This window comes from Periplaneta americana, chromosome 1 (assembly GCF_040183065.1).
Source record: "Periplaneta americana isolate PAMFEO1 chromosome 1, P.americana_PAMFEO1_priV1, whole genome shotgun sequence".
Taxonomy (NCBI): Eukaryota; Metazoa; Arthropoda; class Insecta; order Blattodea; family Blattidae; genus Periplaneta; species Periplaneta americana.
Window position 1 is genome coordinate 40,554,229 of NC_091117.1, and position 18,566 is coordinate 40,572,794.

At 34.8% G+C, this 18,566-nt stretch overlaps 1 protein-coding gene across 1 annotated transcript in view; it reads right to left on the reverse strand.

Annotated features, from left to right (window-relative positions):
• The window catches only part of Got2 (glutamate oxaloacetate transaminase 2), a 34,948-nt gene that overhangs the window by 15,818 nt on the left and 564 nt on the right, over positions 1 to 18,566 (reverse strand). The window contains exons 2-4 of the mRNA XM_069818835.1: positions 11,928 to 12,084; positions 6,968 to 7,096; positions 3,533 to 3,754 (exon numbers count right to left, since the gene is read on the reverse strand). Coding sequence (XP_069674936.1) covers positions 3,533 to 3,754; positions 6,968 to 7,096; positions 11,928 to 12,084 — 508 coding nt within the window. The remainder of the gene's footprint in view (positions 1 to 3,532; positions 3,755 to 6,967; positions 7,097 to 11,927; positions 12,085 to 18,566) is intronic.

Sequence of the window (18,566 nt, forward strand, 5' to 3'; positions counted from 1 at the left end):
AAGTCACTCATATGAGTGTGCTTCTTGTGTGGTGACATAGTTGAACATGGAGTAAAACCACAAAGGGGGGAGGGGGGGGGGAAGAAAGAAAAAACCACAAAGGAGAAAGATTCGATCCGGTGCTGTGGATTGAGCCTCAGCGTAGCTCAGTGCGTAGAACTGGGATCTTGAGTTCGATCCCTGATGCCAGAGCGAATTTTTCTCATTTATTAACTAATACTAGCCTTAATAGATAATTCTATAGGACCAAAAAAATTAATAATCTTTACAATGAAAATTAATTTATTTAATACAAAGAAAACAGAAATAATAAAGTACTTCTGATTTCTTTTAAAAACTATGCATTCTTTTATGTTTCTTATCTGTCTATGTATAGTCCTCTGCTTTAATTTTATTAACTTTTAAGGTCTTTTTTAATGTTTAAGGCATTTTTATGTAATGTAAGACCTTTTATTGGTCATTTTTCAGCTATTTTTAGGTCATCAACATTCAGCCTCTATTTATTATAATTTCTCTAAGTCAACTTTAACAATTTCAAGTGAATTATAGCAAAATTTATGAGTACAGAATAAAAATCTTGTTGCTTGCTAATGTTCTGGATCTTTATTCTGTGTTGCACCCCAATGATTTTTAATCACTTGAGTTGGTTAACTGCTTCTCAATTAACATGTTTTCGTCCATGATTTTTACAAGAAAGCATAAAAATAGTTGAACTTTTGTTGAACTCTGCTCAGCGATTAGGTAGAACTGACAGCAATGCTCTCTTTTCGTGAGAAGTCGGAAACTACATGTTTGTTTTAACGAAAATACAGTACCTCCTATTTGAGGTACAATTTTTAGCGTAAAATGAAGCTCAAGAAGTCTCCACTAGATGATGCTCATGCCAAAGTGTATGTGTGCTGCCATCTGTTGGGTGTTATGTAATGTACAATTTTTGTACTGTCAGCTGGTGTGGTGGTCACATGTCTAATGCTTTTTTTAATTGATTATTTAATGAAGTTCTGACAACTCCGAAGTTATAAAGCATTGGTAGACTTAGTGATACTGATATGAGATCAAGGATTCACAATTAATAAAATTAACAGTCAAGGATTCACAATTAAGAAAATTAAGTCACCCTACAGTAGAAGAAAACCCTGGGAAAAAAACCTGAACTAGGTAATCAGTTCAAGTGGGATTCGAACCCATGCCCAAACACTAGTGCTGCTTATGATTAGGTTTTCTCTGGAGCAGTTGTTTGCGCACTTTCAATCGGAGACCTCCGGTTACCTCCGATTGATGCCGCGCAGGTTGTATATGTGCTGTGGCGCAGACATACACTTTCCGCTGAGCGTTCCTTTAATCAGATCAGGCAGTGATTGGAGTTCACTGACGTCTGCGTATCTTTTAAAATAAGTGTGTAATTTTTTGTTGTTTATTTTCTCTTCTTTATTTACCTCTCTCGTCGCCCTGGTTGGCAAGTTGGTTTAGCGCTGGCCTTCTATGCCCAAGGTTGCGGGTTCGATCCCGGGCCAGGTCAATGGCATTTAAGTGTGCTTAAATGTGACAGGCTCATGTCAGTAGATTTACTGGCATGTAAAAGAACTCCTGCGGGACAAAATTCCGGCACATCCGGCGACGCTGATATAACCTCTGCAGTTGCGAGCGTCGTTAAATAAAACATAACATTTAACATTTTACCTCTCTCTCTCTTCGGCTCTTCTTTTTTTCCTTGTTTTGCTTGAAGTACTATGTTAGCTAACAGATTTTTTTTTTCTAGTTTTGAAATTCATAGTATATGTGGAAAGGCGTATTAGTTTTAAGTCACTGATCAAATTTATAACATTAAAATTAACTGAAAACTAACGCAAAAGTAAAGCTTTTCAGTAGCTAATGTAAACATTTATAATTTTCCTGGAAACACTCGTTTATTCACAAACAGTTTTTGTCAATTATTATTCTAATCGGTTTAGTTTAACGTAAAATATATTAAGGGAGTTTCAGAATGGAACAAAAGAAACGTGTGGTATCAATGGGCTAAAGTTTACTGTCCAAAATAATTTATTAAGATTCTTCACCACCAGACAGGATTGTGAACATTGAGTTAATGGGTGTAAGTATTTGAACTGTCTCTTCTAAAACGCGTCACTCTACCTCTGTAATGAAAAATATAAGCGGACATCAACTTAAGGATAATTGTAATTTATTACCACACGTTTCTTTAGTTTCAGAATGAAACTCAATATTTTAATCTAACAACTCAAGTTGCCTTTTAAATATTCTATGTAAGTTATGTATGATTTTTATTGCCTCGAAAGTTACGTTTTATAGAAATTTCAAGACTTGTTTTTCTAGACGTGAACCTTTGGAACAATAGCACTAAAGCAGTTAAAAAAAAAATCGTATCAAATGTTTTGCCTAATTTTAAAACTACGAAAACGATGATATCACTAATTAACCGTCAATGTGTATCTGAATGGTAATAATTTATTTTTGACAGTACCTCAACCGCGGCTCTTAATGTTAGCCTAAACATTTACATACTTACATTTTAAAATTTAGACCTACTCAGAGAATCTATCTAACCTGGTCCACGCCATAGAGATTTCCAAATTCGGACCTGTTAGCATCCTAGGAGCGTTTGGCTTTTCTGGCAACACAATCACCAACTCATATTTCATTTCAAGTAAGCGGCTCATCACTGGAGTTTAGAATTTCATCTCGTAACAATATGCTGGATCAATCTTAGAGGGTCCTTTTTTGCTGAAATTCTTCTCATTTTCAGTTTTTCATTCGCAATGTTACTCTGTCTGTACACAAAACACGAAATTATTTATTAGAACTTTTATATATCAATCAAAGTAAACACGCTTTTTAAAAGAGTTCAAAAGTGTATTGAACAGTTAAATTTACTTGCTTTCTTCAAGTTAGCGATTGTGCGATCGCTTCAAATGGTCTAACAAATTCTAAGTACCGCCACCCTTAGAGTAAATTCGCCCACAAAGTTCACAGCGTGCGACTTTATTATTACCTTCAACTAAATTAAAGAATTTCCATGCGATGGATATATGATTTGGTGCCATTTTATTCCACTCACAACTACTCTCAGTCCGTACGCGCCGGTCGTCCTTGAGCTCTACGTCCTCCAACTTCGCTTCGCTCCGAACCACCACATCCCTCCGTTGTTCCCGGTTCCACCTACGATAGTACCGGAAGGTCACCGGTGGAGAGCTTTATTCATAATCTCCGATTCCTCCGCGGTAGTAGTCACTCCGATGAGCAGCACTACCAAACACAGGCTCAGATCAGAAGATCAGCTCCTTTATCTCTAAGCTAGACTGGTGGCTGTTTCCCTCTATTTTTAATTTCACTTAAAACATGTATTTTTATGATTTAAACAATGTTTTCTGAATTTTTAGGAGCCATACTATGTCTTCACCATATAGCATAATTTATTTTTTATCACCTGAATATTTCTGTTTGTATTTTCATATGCTGACATGATTTTTTATAGAGTTATAATGAAGTACATTATTTCATAGTACATACTTACTGCAATGTCTTGTAAAGCTCCTTGAAAATCAAATCCACATGTCTTAGGATCATAATAACGGTACTGCTTCACATTGAGGCCTGCATGTTTGAAGATTGGAGTGTGATTGCCCCAAGACGGCGTCGGCAGATACACATCCTTGTTTCCTGGAAAGAATGATGATAGGAAAGCTGCACCAAGTCTCAGGGATCCTGTACCTGATATCCCTTGTAGAGTGGCATTCTGTAAAACATCATCATTTGTGGTTATGAATAATCAGACGTCTTAGAACCATAAAGAGTTCAATCAATTTCTTCAGCATGAATATTTTTCCTACAGAAACTGGAGATGCCTTTATGAAACATGCTGGATTACAGATAGTTTCAAAATAGCTTTATGGGTGAATAACGAACAGTCAAGTACCTGCCAATATGGCCATACTACAAGAGACCAGGTAAACATGTTAGAACTTGAGAACTTAAAGACAGAATTAAACAAAGGAAGGTACTAATTTTACAAATGAAAATGGACAGAATTAAAAATTCATCATCAATGTACTTGTATTATACACTATGCAACAAATGACAGACCCCACATGCAGAAAGTGGAATCTTCTCTCCACATATTATGCAATTGTAATCCTTTGTTCATAATCAGATATGTCCTCTTGGATTTGGTTAGACTAGAATTAGAGGATATAAGAAAAGCAGACTCAAGAGTAATCGTGTCTTCAAGGCTTCGGGGACTTGGGTAAACTTTCCAGTAATTTGGAGTACAATGGACCCACTTCAGTGACCTACATCCATGGGACCAAAACGGCTCGACACATTTCAAGTCATTCATTCAAGCAACAAATGACGCCAGAAGATACGGAAAGCAAACAAAAATATAGAATAAAACATTATTAAACAATGTAAAATAAACAAAGCAAAAATTAAGTTATGTTAATCAAATTGTCATTGTTTCCAATGGCAGACTGGATTTAGTCCATTAGTCTCCTAGCCTCTCGAGTTGGGGCACTTTTTTAGGTGAGCTTCATGATGATGGAGTCTTCTTCTTTACTTATGGTACAGCTGGCAGAATAGAGAATGTTCATCTTCTGAAGGTGGGCTGCCAAGTAGTCATGTCCAGTGGCCAATCTAAATATGGCAACTGACTCTTTTCTTGAACTGGTTCTATTTTGTTTCCATAGCTCCTGTATATCCCTTCCACTTCTTCCTGTTTGCATCTTCTAGAAACATATATTTCGTTTTGATTTTTATCAATCTTTTTGTAGATTCGGTGTTCAGTAGTGATTTTTCTGGGATAATGCTTGTTTCTTTTTCGGCTAGGTTGTCAACTTTTTCATTCTCTTCTATCCCTACATGAGAGGATATCCACTGGAGGTGGATCTGTTCGGCTAAATTGGTTAGCTACCTATTAGCGTTCTAGTTTCTTTTGTTGTTTTCGAGTTGGGATAGCCATTTGCTGCTACTGCTTGTATTACTGATTTTGAGTCTATTAGAATGACATCTCTGTTAAACATTTGGGGTCTATACATTAGTTGTTGTAGAGCTCTTTCGACTACTTTAACTTCGGCATTGAAATTTGTTTTGTTTTCTTCAACTGATGTGTAGTGAGTGAAGAGAAAGAAATGGATACCTACACCTGTTCTTCTTTCTTTATCTGTGTATAATCATTTTAATCATAAAAAATTTAAACAGCACACAACAAATAAATCTGAGGTCCACTGTGAAACAAAATGAACCAACTAGTCCACCCTGCAACACCAGTGGTGATATTTATTGTTATTATTATCATCATCATTATTATTATTAGAAACAATAATAACAATATTTTCATAAAATCTATAGTTAACTCTGTTCACAATTTAAACGTCGTAACTCACTGTGATTATGTCACTGGTATTAATGGCATTTAATATAAAATTAAATCAGTACCGGTATGCCTGGAATGCAATTTATGTACAGCAGAACATCACTAACACCAATTAATTGAGGTCTGAACCTGGTCAGATTAGCTGAAGTTCGGATTATCCAAAATTCTATTTAACAACGTATTACTTCATGTATACGCTATATCACATATTATTTGGTTTTACTGTAATTTAACAACCTGTAGTGCTTATTAAACAGTGCTGTGACTAATTATTTATTATTTCTTCAAAACAATTTGTAAAAATTCCGATTCGAACCTCATCAGAAGTTTAAACTTACGAGTTTCCTTAACTTCTAAAAAATGATCACAATCTGGCAATGTTGGCTTTAATTTCTGTTTCCCTCCCATCTTTCTCTTTTGAATTAAGTAAAATTTGGGACTAATGAAGTCTGTATTGGCGATGTTGTACTGTACAGTATGTACTCAACATATTTCTTACTGGTTTTCAAATAGAATTCCTCCTCTAAGTATATGATAAAGCAAGAGTGTTAATAGAGAAAATATTTTCATACACTTAAGAAGATAAGATTACAGTCACGTGCTTTGCCATACTTCAACATTCCAACCAATGCTTGTTTGTAAGATTATTACGTAATAATTATTACGTATCTTAATTAGCTGTTACATTATCACATTTATACTGCTATTTTTCCTCTCTGTTCTGAACATCTGGAGATACTGATCTAATAATGCTAGGCAAACTGAGTTCTCTTTGTATTTATTTACATTCGATAGTAGTCATACATTGCTTCACAGCTAGAATATGGAACACCTAAAAACAGTCCCCAAATTTTGCTTTCTGTCCCAGGACAAAATATACTTATATTTCTGAGTTCCTCGTGAAAGAGAAAAATTTGAAGAGACAGTCCATTATTTTTCTTCAAATATAGATGATAATTTATTTGATGAAATTTTTTGTTTGAAGAAATATGTGACTTTAGTGAAAATGGCTAAGTGGAATGAAGAAAATGCTATCCATTGTTCAAAACAGAGTGGAATTTTTATTTATTTATTTTTTTCTGAGAAACGATTCCCTGTGCACAACTTTGTAAGTTGGTTGAACTATCTCTGTGTCCTGGAAGTAATGCTTCAGTGGAGAGAGTTTCTTCGATGAACATGATGTGGACATCCCAAAAATCCAGAATGAGTTTAGAAATTAAATTATTAGTGCCTTGTTTGCTATCTTAACCAATTTCAACACCATCTGTCAGGAATTTGCTGAAAAATTGAGATCTAAAGACCTGCTTAAAAAAATTCATTCTGAGAGAGGAAAAAAAACAGTAGTTTCGTCTGTAAATAGATGGAGTACCAGTATTTTAATTCTTTAAATTGCGTAAAAAACAATTAACGAAAAACTAACATATGTTAAAAGTATTTTTTTAAGTGTCGATATTTGTCCCCAGAAATTGTGAAGAAAATCTGGTAACCTTATATTATGCGACCTTTCAACATCCCATTCATTATGTGCATATGTTAAGAAATTCTTTTCTTTTGTATCTAAATATCATACATGCTTACCAGTCCATTTTTGGTATACTCATTGCCTTCACCAAGAGCCAGATTGATGGATAAATTGCAGAACTCCGCATTTCCGGCAATAGGGGCATATTCCTTATCCAAATTCTTTTTACTCAGGCGCTCTTCTGCCTAAGAGAAAAAAATTATATTACAAAATATTAAACATTAATTAAACATATTATTATATATAATCATCTATCTCTGACTGAAGTTCTGGCTGATATGTACATCTATTATCAGGCAGTACATCTCACTTGACGATATGTGTCAGAGGAAGAACAATTGTCTGTATCCATCTGAAATCTGATTAGTGTAATATGTACCTAATCGGCAATGTACACAATGGAGAGTGAAAGGAACTGGCCACCCTACCCCATTATATCCTAACCTAGTTGCCTCATAAGTGGTGCCATGTTGGTATCACTTGTGAGGTTCAGATCTGTCTTTGGACAGTTGACTAAACAACAACAAACAACATCTAAAAATGTACCATTTTAACAATAGTAGGCTGCTTGTTTCAAGGCGAATTATTGCATTAAGGAGTTAAGAGTGTATATTCTTAAATTTATATCTCGAGAGATTCATTTTGTTTGTTTATGTAATTATGTTAAACTTTTATTTCATATCCACATGTCGTTTCAAGCAAATAGCTTTTTCAGTTTCTTCAGACTTAAGTGTTTGTGGATTTTGTTAATATAACATAAAATGTGTTTTGTTGATTTCTTAATGACTCATTGTATCACTGCATTTTTATTCCAATATCAGCGACATACCTTTTGCTCATCCTATACTTTCATCAGACGCACGGCCACATGCCCTATCTGTACAGTAGCTCCCACGAATCGTGTGTAGTGCATGCAGGTGAACAGTATTTGCTATGCTAAGGAGTGACACTGCATAGGTACAATAAGGACATACTTAAAAATGTAAGGAAGAAGTTTTTGATGTCACTGTATAATATTTTATTGCTGCATTGGTACACTGAAATAGCATTCAGTATATAACAGCAGGAAAGTATCTCTTGAAGAAAGTTTGTAAACATGAGTGTTAAAATAAGTAATGATCATTCCTCTCAACTACTTTTGAAAGTATCATTAGCTGTCTTCGATTATTTGTTATTGTTCAATTGTTCGCCTTATGAAATGATATCATTCGAGAGGAAGGAAGTATGTTGCAATGGAATGTTCGGGTGGGAGGCACCAAAACCCAACACTGAGACATTTTACGATCTACTGTGCTAAACCTCAAGCTAGGCGCATTCCCAAATCCACACCAGCTGACTATATTAAGGTCCGTTGCGGAACCAGGTTTAGAGCAAGCCACTCCACTCATCCCTAGGCCAGTCCCCTCCATGTGTTGCCAGCTGACGTTCAGAGAATGTTATAGAATTATGAGAGAATTGAGAAATGTTGACAGAATGATGTAGATGACTAATATGAAGAAACAGAAGAACCCCAAGAAAAACCCAACTATGACCTTGTCTGCCACTATGGATTTTCCAATTTTCACATCATTCCTATTTCATATATCGTACCAGAAATCACCATTAGCGATTTGGCCAGTAAAGCCATTTGAGGATAGAGATCGGTTGAATGTTGTGAAGGATTTTTGCATGCCACAAACTTAGTGCTATGAAGAATACTCAGCGTAACTTCTCTCCTGAAAGATGCTAATTTTTTATCCAAAATATCCATTACTGTCCCCAAGTTGAGTCTGAACCTGTAATACTTAAATTCAGAGGCAATCACAATATCTACTAAACCAATGAGAACAACTACACTACTAATTATATTATCAATACAGATATCTAAAATAAATTTGAAAATACATTTTTGCACACAATTACTCTCGTTCCCCAGCACGCATATCTTTACACATAAACATGCCTGATTTCTACACACACAATAAGGCAGAAGCATTAATAGCCATTTCAATATAAATTCTACTGCAATGACAGAGAAAATGTAAATATAGAGAATCATTACTTGAAGACCAGTATCTACTTATTTTAATTAACAATAGTTTTTAATAATTCCATACATCATGTATGTTCTGTTCAAAACATCCCATCTTGAGTAATTTTAAATGTGCATGTCGATTTAGTTTTTGATGAGGACGTTCAAAACCACTGCTGATTGAGTTTCCTGTTTCACCTTCACCCTCACCTATTCCCACTTTTAAATTTCAAATTGCATTCCTATCAGTCTATCAAAAAATATATGGTATATTAATTTGGGCCATCCGTTTCTGAGGTAGAGCCAGAAACGTATCATTTAACGAATTAAAGTTTAGTTGATATTAGACAATATTATGAAGATATGTGGAATTGTCTGGTGGTTTTTAAGAGAAAAAAAAAACACACACACACATACACACTTAACATCATAGGTCATATTGCGTGTTATTTCGGGTATTTATCAACAGACCGTGAAATATTATTGTGATTCTGTTTCTATTATGATTTGTTATGAATGATTTGTGTTCATTTTTAATCCCTGTATTAGCCCTTCTCTTATTCATTAAATTATACATTTCTGGCTCTATCTTAGAAATGGAGGACTGAATTTAATTTTTTTTGGTAGACAGAATTTATCACCCCCTTTAAAATGATTTGTCTGAAGACAGGAGGTGCAATTTGAAATTTGAAATTCAAAAGTGAGGAAAGGGATGGAACAGAAAATTCAATCAGCAGCGGTTTTTAATTTTCCTCTCAATAACTAAATTGATGTGTTTTTCCTAAAAAATTGTATTCCCTGCACATCTAAAATTATTCAGGGTGGGAAGTTTTGAAATGAACACACAGTATAAAGATCCGTAAAGTTATTCCAACAAAATTTTGGAAGTTTTACAAAATACTTCTAAAAGAGATTTTAAGAAAAATTATATAGCAGAAAGAAAATAAGCTTCATTTTATTTCCCAGTGTAAAATGTACTTACTAACGTTCATCAACTTCACTTCAATATGCAGATTTTTACAGCCACGATTCTGGGATTAGCTACAATGAATAATGTTTTATCAGAAGAAATAATGTTTATTGCGCTATGAAGAAAGTTTACTGAAATAAATGTGTATTAAACATCGTTAGTTGAATTAATTCTTACTGTAAATTCACAAGTAGACACACACCAGGTTAAATCCGAAATACTTCATAATTACCAAAAAAGTGAAACCGAAACAGAATTTTTTCATGTTTCAATGATATACTGAGTTAATACATCTTCTAAAAATTTTGAGGCATATATTTATCCTTATAAATATTACATTTAAATTTACACTACATTTGAGAGGATAGCTAATGAAGTTAATGCAGCTCTTAACCTTCCACGTCTTTCAATCACATTGCAGAAGTCTTCAAAAACCTTCGTAACATAAGAAATTATTTCAGTCCCACAGACTCCAAACATATCTGTCCATGAGACATGCTAAGAACTTTGAAGTTTAAAAGTTTATGATACTCAAAAGAGTTTGAACATGCAAATCTTAAATCTAGTGACAAACACAATAAACACAAGGCCAATGAGATGACAAAAAATACTCAAGATATACGTCTGGGAAACTCTATAATTATCTGCAGAATAATATACATTAATATACGGTATATTATATAGATTTGTTTGCATAAATACTGCTAATGTACATTCTACATCCATACCGATAATGTACACTTCCTCAAACAATGATTAAACATATTATTAGTAATATATATCAAAATCCCACTTGGAAGCAAACTTCTTATTTTAGTGGTTGACGAACTTCACACTTTGGTGCTCCATAGAGAGTTTAGGCCTATATATATAATTTATAAGAGTACTTAAAAATGAAATGAACACCAGTGAGTAAAAAGTATGGATCATTTTTTGTAGTTTTCCTATGTTTAATTTCACGAAGAAACTTACTCGTACATATAAAAGTTATAAGAGGTGAAAAAAGGAATATTTTGAATATGTTTTCAATGTTCTTTTCAATGACACCATATATTATCCAGGTCTCGAAACATACAAAATCATATTTTTTTAAAACATTTATAAATAGTTATTTTGTAAAGACCAGCACATAGAGAATTATAAGTATGGACACTTCACATCGGTACCTTTGATGTATCACGACTGATTTCAATGACCTTCAAACCAACTTGAGCGTGAGATTCTGCTTTTTCCCTAGAGTTGGCGCTGACATCACACCAGCTAGCAGTCGACACAGCGGAAATATAATACTTACAATTAATACATCTAGGTACATTATGTACTCAAATAAAATAAATTGGACAGATGAAATAATAAATCCGTCATTATCTGTAATGTCTACACTCTAGGGTTCCTTTATAATGAGAGTTGAGATGCTGACCCCATCAACAATTAAAATATGTAATGATTTGATAGCACTAAAAATGGAAAAACAAAACTCCCATCATAAGTAAAACCATATGCCTATATGGGGTGTGGCAATAAAGAAATCAAACTGATTTTATTACTCATTTCCAGCCACATCGATGGGGAAGAGGAGGGTACGGCATTGAGCTATGGACTACCCTCTACCATCACACAAAGTTTCTCATGTGTGCGTGTGTTTTTTTTTTTTATTCAGAATTTCAGAATTTTGCACTACATACTAGAATATTCTAACAATAAAATAGTGAAAGGATTTTGTTACAATTAAATACATAAATAACTTATATGAATGTGCCAAAATATGTAATGTGCTAATTATAACTGTTAAAATTTAAGATTTTACTAACGTTATTTTTTAATGTCAATGTTATAAGCGTTTTTAATTACTCGTATATTCAATATCCTACCTAAAATCAGATCATTATCTTACTGATAATTTATTTATCTGTGAACCTGATGATATGTGCTGCCAAACCATTTTCTAATATATATATCAATCATGTGTCTTAGGTTAGATAAGTTATCTCTACAATATAAACAAAATACGAATAGGCCTGCATTATATACTTACCTTGAGTACACTTGGAAGAACGTAAGGTTTTCCATTATCATCACGATATGCTCCTACTCCGAGATTGATCTTTTTCGGATTTGTATCACGTTTGTATGCTTCTGTTACTCCCAGGATAGCATCAGGAGGGCCCATCTCTACTTTCGACCACCATGAGCTAACAACAAATAATATTCATCATCATCATCATCATCATCATCATCATCTATCTTCAAGGTCTGGGTCGTCACTACTAGTGGAACAATTATGAATAAAAATCGACATTCACAAACAGCGTGGCTTTCTGTTCATGCAGTCACCATGATACAAGGCACTGCTTAGGTTAACACGAGACAAAAAAAAAATCATATTAAAGAAATTACCCCCAAACTAAATTCAGCTTGTTTTGCTATTAGATCTACGCAAAAGATAGTAAATACCAATACCTTAAAACAATATACTTTGCATACTTCCCTCGGTAATGAGTTTTGGAATAATATTCTGGGGAAATTCCACAGATAGTAACAATATATTTCTATTACAAAAAAGAGTAATTAGAATAATAGTAGGTGCCAAATCTAGGGAATCGTGTAGGACTATTTAAAAAAAACTACAAATAATGCCCATGGCTTGTCAGTATATCTTTTCATTAATAATCTTCCTCGTATGTAATCGTGAAAACTTTGTAACTAATTCAACAGTTCATAGCATAAATACACGTAAAAAAATGACTTTCATACTCCATTGGCAAGTCTATCGTGCTATCAAAAAGGAGTGTGTTATATGGCAGTAAAAATTTTTAATAGCCTCCCTATCGATATAAAAAATGAAACTCAAAACATAAAATTATTTACGGCCAAATTAAAGAAGTACCTATTTCTCACGCCTTCTATTCTGTAGGTGAATTTATGACATTCAATAACACTTCATGAAATTGATACTAAAACTTTGTGTTGTACTAGTAGACTATATTGTAAATCTCGTCTGTATGTATTTCATCTAGACTGTGACTATAAATTAAGATTTTATAATAGTATTAAGTTTTTTGACTTGTTCCATATTCTAGCTGTAAGCATGTATGAATACCATAGAATGTTAATAAATACAATACAAAGGAAGACACAGTCTGGTCCTGCAGGGAAACTATATCCAAGTAAACCAGACAACAAATGTTATTACAACTTTATCAATATACTGTAGTAGCCTTGAGTATGGCCCAAGAATAAAATATACCGAAAATAAAGAACATGAAATTTAAATGAGAAACATATCAACCAGTACCGGTAATGTACACACATTGTAAAAACTGTCTAATATGCTTACTGAATTTGGTATTCCCAAGAAACTAGTTCGATTAATTAAAATGTGTCTCAGTGAAATATACAGCAGAGTCCGTATAGGTCAGTTTCTATCTGATGCTTTTCCAATTCACTGCGGGCTAAAGCAGGGAGATGAACTATCACCTTTACTTTTTAACTTCACTTTAGAATATGCCATTAGGAAAGTTCAGGATAACAGGCAGGGTTTGGAATTGAACGGGTTACATCAGCTTCTTGTCTATGCGGATGACGTGAATATGTTAGGAGAAAATCCACAAACGATTAGGGAAAACACGGAAATTTTACTTGAAGCAAGTAAAGTGATCGGTTTGGAAGTAAATCCCGAAAAGACAAAGTATATGATTATGTCTCGTGACCAGAATATTGTACGAAATGGAAATATAAAAATTGGAGATTTATCCTTCGAAGGGGTGGAAAAATTCAAATATCTTGGAGCAACAGTAACAAATATAGGCCTAAATGACACTCGGGAGGAAATTAAACGCAGAATAAATATGGGAAATGCGTGTTATTATTCAGTTGAGAAGCTTTTATCATCTAGTCTGCTGTCAAAAAATCTGAAAGTTAGAATTTATAAAACAGTTTTATTACCGGTTGTTCTGTATGGTTGTGAAACTTGGACTCTCACTCTGAGAGAGGAACATAGGTTAAGGGTGTTTGAGAATAAGGTGCTTAGGAAAATATTTGGGGCTAAGAGGGATGAAGTTACAGGAGAATGGAGAAAGTTACACAACGCAGAACTGCACGCATTGTATTCTTCACCTGACACAATTAGGAACATTAAATCCAGACGTTTGAGATGGGCAGGGCATGTAGCACATATGGGCGAATCCAGAAATGCATATAGAGTGTTAGTTGGGAAACTGGAGGGAAAAAAACTTTTGGGAAGGCCGAGACGTAGATGGGAGGATAACATTAAAATGGATTTGAGGGAGGTGGGATATGATAATAGAGACTGAATTAATCTTGCACAGGATAGGGACCGATGGCGGGCTTATGTGAGGGCGGCAATGAACCTTCGGGTTCCTTAGAAGCCATTTGTAAGTAAGAAAATTATTTTTTACGCATCTCTATGAATGTTTCATAACACTCCTGAAGATTACTGAACACGCTTTTGATCATCTTTATTATTAAAGAGTGAAGGACACGTCAGATGTTTTGTTTCGGTTGAATGATGTTTGTAGGTATCGAATCTCTGTGTGCACGCTCTTTCAGGATACCCCACAGATATGCATCGCGGGAGGGAAGGGAAGTTAGGTCAGAAAAGTTTGCAGGAAAGCAGTAGGCTATTCTGTATTTCTGGAAATTTGCAGTCATGGAAAGTGCCAGTACATAAGTTCTAGTGACTCTCTTGCAGTATGTGGGATAGTATCATCTCATTGCAACCACTGTGAGCAGAAAGGAAGATGTTGAACAAAGGGTTGGATAATCATTAGCTATACCCTTCCTGGTTTACAGTTAACAATTTCCATCCTCATCTTTAATGAGAATATGTAACACGCTTGCTGACTTCTCAAATTCAAGAAATCTTGTCATTTGGTTGTTGATGTATCCATGCAACATAACATGATATTCATTCGAAAACCAGATATTGAAGAGAAAATCTTAATTTTGATACACTTTCAAAAATCGAAGCACAACAGAGCCACTTTAAATCACATACTGCAGACAGTGACTAACCTGTATGCTGTATGAGAATGTAATCATTTGCTGAACTGATGTTATCTTGAGATTTAATTTCTTGGCTATCTGTTGCTGGCTTTTTAGGAGAATGCCAGATTTCTTCAAACACCATAGGCTTACTCAAAGGCCTATTTCTTTTCATTCAAGGTAGAGCATCCACCCGCCACTGAATGAATATTGCACACTTTTATTACCGGTACTGCCAATGTGGCATTATAAACCAATTCTGAACACTTTTATCACAGTCACAACACATTTCAATTTTTACTGCACTATATATAGGTCTATGGAATTACCACTGCATTAACACATTGATTAACGCATAAAACACGCACTTAACGAACTAAATGTAATTATGTAATTATGAAGAATTGAGACAGTTGCCTGCCATCACGTTTCACTTCTTATGCTAGGTGGCTCCTGGCACGGCATAGACCAAGGAAGACAACATTTACTAAATGTGAAGAATGTTACCTTACAGGTATATATTATTATGTGACAGGTTAGGTTAGGTTAGATTAGGTGTGTATTATGTGACAGATTAAGTTAGGTTAGGTTTGGTGTGTAGTATTATATGAGAGGTTGAGTTAGGTTAGATTAGGTGTGTAGTATTATGTTAGGTTAGGTTAAATTAGGTGTGTAGTATTATGTTAAAGGTGTTGCGATACTGAAAACCTCGTTATTTCCTCCCACAAATTACGTTTTTTTGGGTTATTTTACGACGCTGTATCAACATCTAGGTTATTTAGCGTCTGAATGAAATGAAGGTGATAATGCTGGTGAAATGAGTCCGGGGTCCAGCACCGAAAGTTACCCAGCATTTGCTCGTATTGGGTTGAGGGAAAACCCCGAAAAAAACCTCAACCAGGTAACTTGCCCCGGCCGGGATTCGAACCCGGGCCCCCTGGTTTCGCGGCCAGACGCGCTGACCGTTACTCCACAGGTGTGGACACAAATTACGTCACGTTCAGAAAATATGGCGGTGGTTTTCATTCACGCACAACGAATTTGGTATATAAGTAAAGGTATGTACTTGAGGCGGACAATTTTCAGTGCTCCATACTATAATTCCTAGGCATTTTCAAAGTATTAGAACAATTTTATCTAGTAGCTGGTTCATAAGTAACCTTCACCTCCTTGTGTGTCTCTCTCTCTCTCTTTCTCTTACAGAAGAGAGGTCCAAAGGCTTGCACTACACCCTAAGGCTTATTGTGGTTACAGCTCCTTTTGGTAAGAATGATTTTTTTAAGTCCACTAGACCGCATTTCTGTAAGTAATTTGATTCACTGTTTGGTGCTATTAATCGATTCAGCTATAGAACACTTAGACATTCTAAGATATCATATGCAGCTTCGTCAGAACGATGTATGTGCAGGTCACAGTACTACATCATGCTGCATCCTGTATTGACTTAAAACTATTCAATGAATAATTACAGATGAAGTTGAAATTAATGGTAAGGAAATGAGTCTGAGGTCCAAGGCCGAAAGTTACTCAGAATTCTGCTTCAATTGGTTGAGGAAAAACCTCGGAAAAACCCCAACCCAAGATTTTAACCCAGCCCAGACCACTCATTTCACAGTCAGACATGTTAACCGTTACACCACAGCCATGGATAACATACCTATATGCATTGTCGGTAGCAATTTTACTCATCCCATGTCTTCCTTTGTTTTGACATAAAACTGAGCTAGTTCGCTTGAATTTACTTAACAATAATAGTATTGTGGTTGAGAAGAAACTGCCTCCTGAAGGATTCACTGGAAGGAATGGTGAACGGGAGAAGAGTTTGGGGCAGAAGAAGATATCAGATGATAGATGACATTAAGATATATGGATCATATACGGAGACTAAGAGGAAGGAAGAAAATAGGAAAGCCTGCAGAATGCTGGGTTTGCAGTGAAAAACCTGCTCTTGGACAGAACACTATGAATGAATGAATAGTATTGTATGCTTTGAGAGTGGATCTTTATGAAATTTCTCTTGATAAAGTTTGTATACTATACAATATCTATATATTGCTTTCAAACTAGCTCTGCCACCTTGACTGAATGCATACGAACGAAAATAATGCTCTACAGCCATTCTGTAATTACAGGTGGGACATTACCACCGCAGGCATTTAACATGCAAATGAACAAATACTGTATATATTTATTTATGAAACCATTTTTACTATTAAATTATGATCTTTCTAAACACAAAAAATATGGTGTATTTATAATAAAAGCACATAATGATAATTATAGTTTTAAGGTACTGAAAAAGTCCTTCCTACGCTTTCAACTACGTGTCTTCACTTTTCTGTCCTTTTCTCGAGAGCAAAAGAAACATTTAGAATATTTGTTTATCTTTATGGATCTGAGTTCGAACTCTTCGAAATCCCTGCCTCGTTTCATCCCTATGAATGAAAATAGCTTCACAAAGAGCTCACGGACAAATTCTTGTTTAAATGTCATTTCATGTTAGGAGAAACAAGTTGGAAAGCCAGGTTCTTAAAAACTTCCCTTCTTTTTAGGTTTCACTGTGATTTTGTTTCACGTATACAGTATAGAACTAATGCATTTAGAACAGCTAGACTTAGAATTCCAAACAACATACAGAGTGGCCAATGATGCGTGTATCTTGAAACTGTGTAACCATGTATCATTGTGTCGAACTCATCAACCTCTCCTTTCATCATTGTAAAATTAAATTAGCCTACTTCCAAGTAAAAGGGCACAATTCAAATAAAAGGAAGAGGAAATATTTGCCACCGTGAAAGGTAACAAGGTTGAACAACCCCAAGGAACAATTAAATCCACTTACTAGAACCAGAAATAATAGGACTGTCGCTAGGGCAACGAATATTCTGAATCTTTGAACAATCAAGTGAGATTACATAGATGGGCATAAAATAAGAAACAGAAATACCAATGTAACACGCAGAAGAATATCTCACTGGGGTTGCGCGCTACCTCTGTGATCATTGAAGGGTTTATTCAATAACATTTTCAACACCATATATAAATCAATTATGATCAAAGAATAATCTAGTTTACTGTATGTAGCTCAATATGGACAACCAACTTAGAGAATCAATCCTGAGGGCACCGCCCCTCCCCCCACCGGTTAACTATATAAGGAACAAACCAAAGATAATCTAACCTAATTACCATCATATTAATAGTAGGTATGCAATCTAGATTAATTTCTGACATCACTACCCATACGTCGATCATACTGAGTTACGCAAAACTAATCAATTATCGAAATATGAAATACAATGACAACAATTCTCCATAAAATGAAACATCTGACAGCTCTAACCTCACACTTTAAAAATGATTTAGTAATTATTTAACTATCATTGTCTACTTGCAATACTTCATCATAAAAGAGGAGACTAGCCTTAAGATTGTCATGGTAATGATCCAATGAAGTTAGATTAGGTTAGTTTATATGTAAACAATAATGGTCGCTAAGCGGCCGGAAGTCACACAATTTCCCTCCACAGTTAACTTATTTTATTTTGTAATTTACTAAACTGCATCTTCTGAAAAGTGCAGCAGTGACACGAGTATGGTACCGGTACTGTAGATGTGGTAGCATACACAAAATCTGAAGTAAGTAGAATTAACGAGTTACGATTTGCCC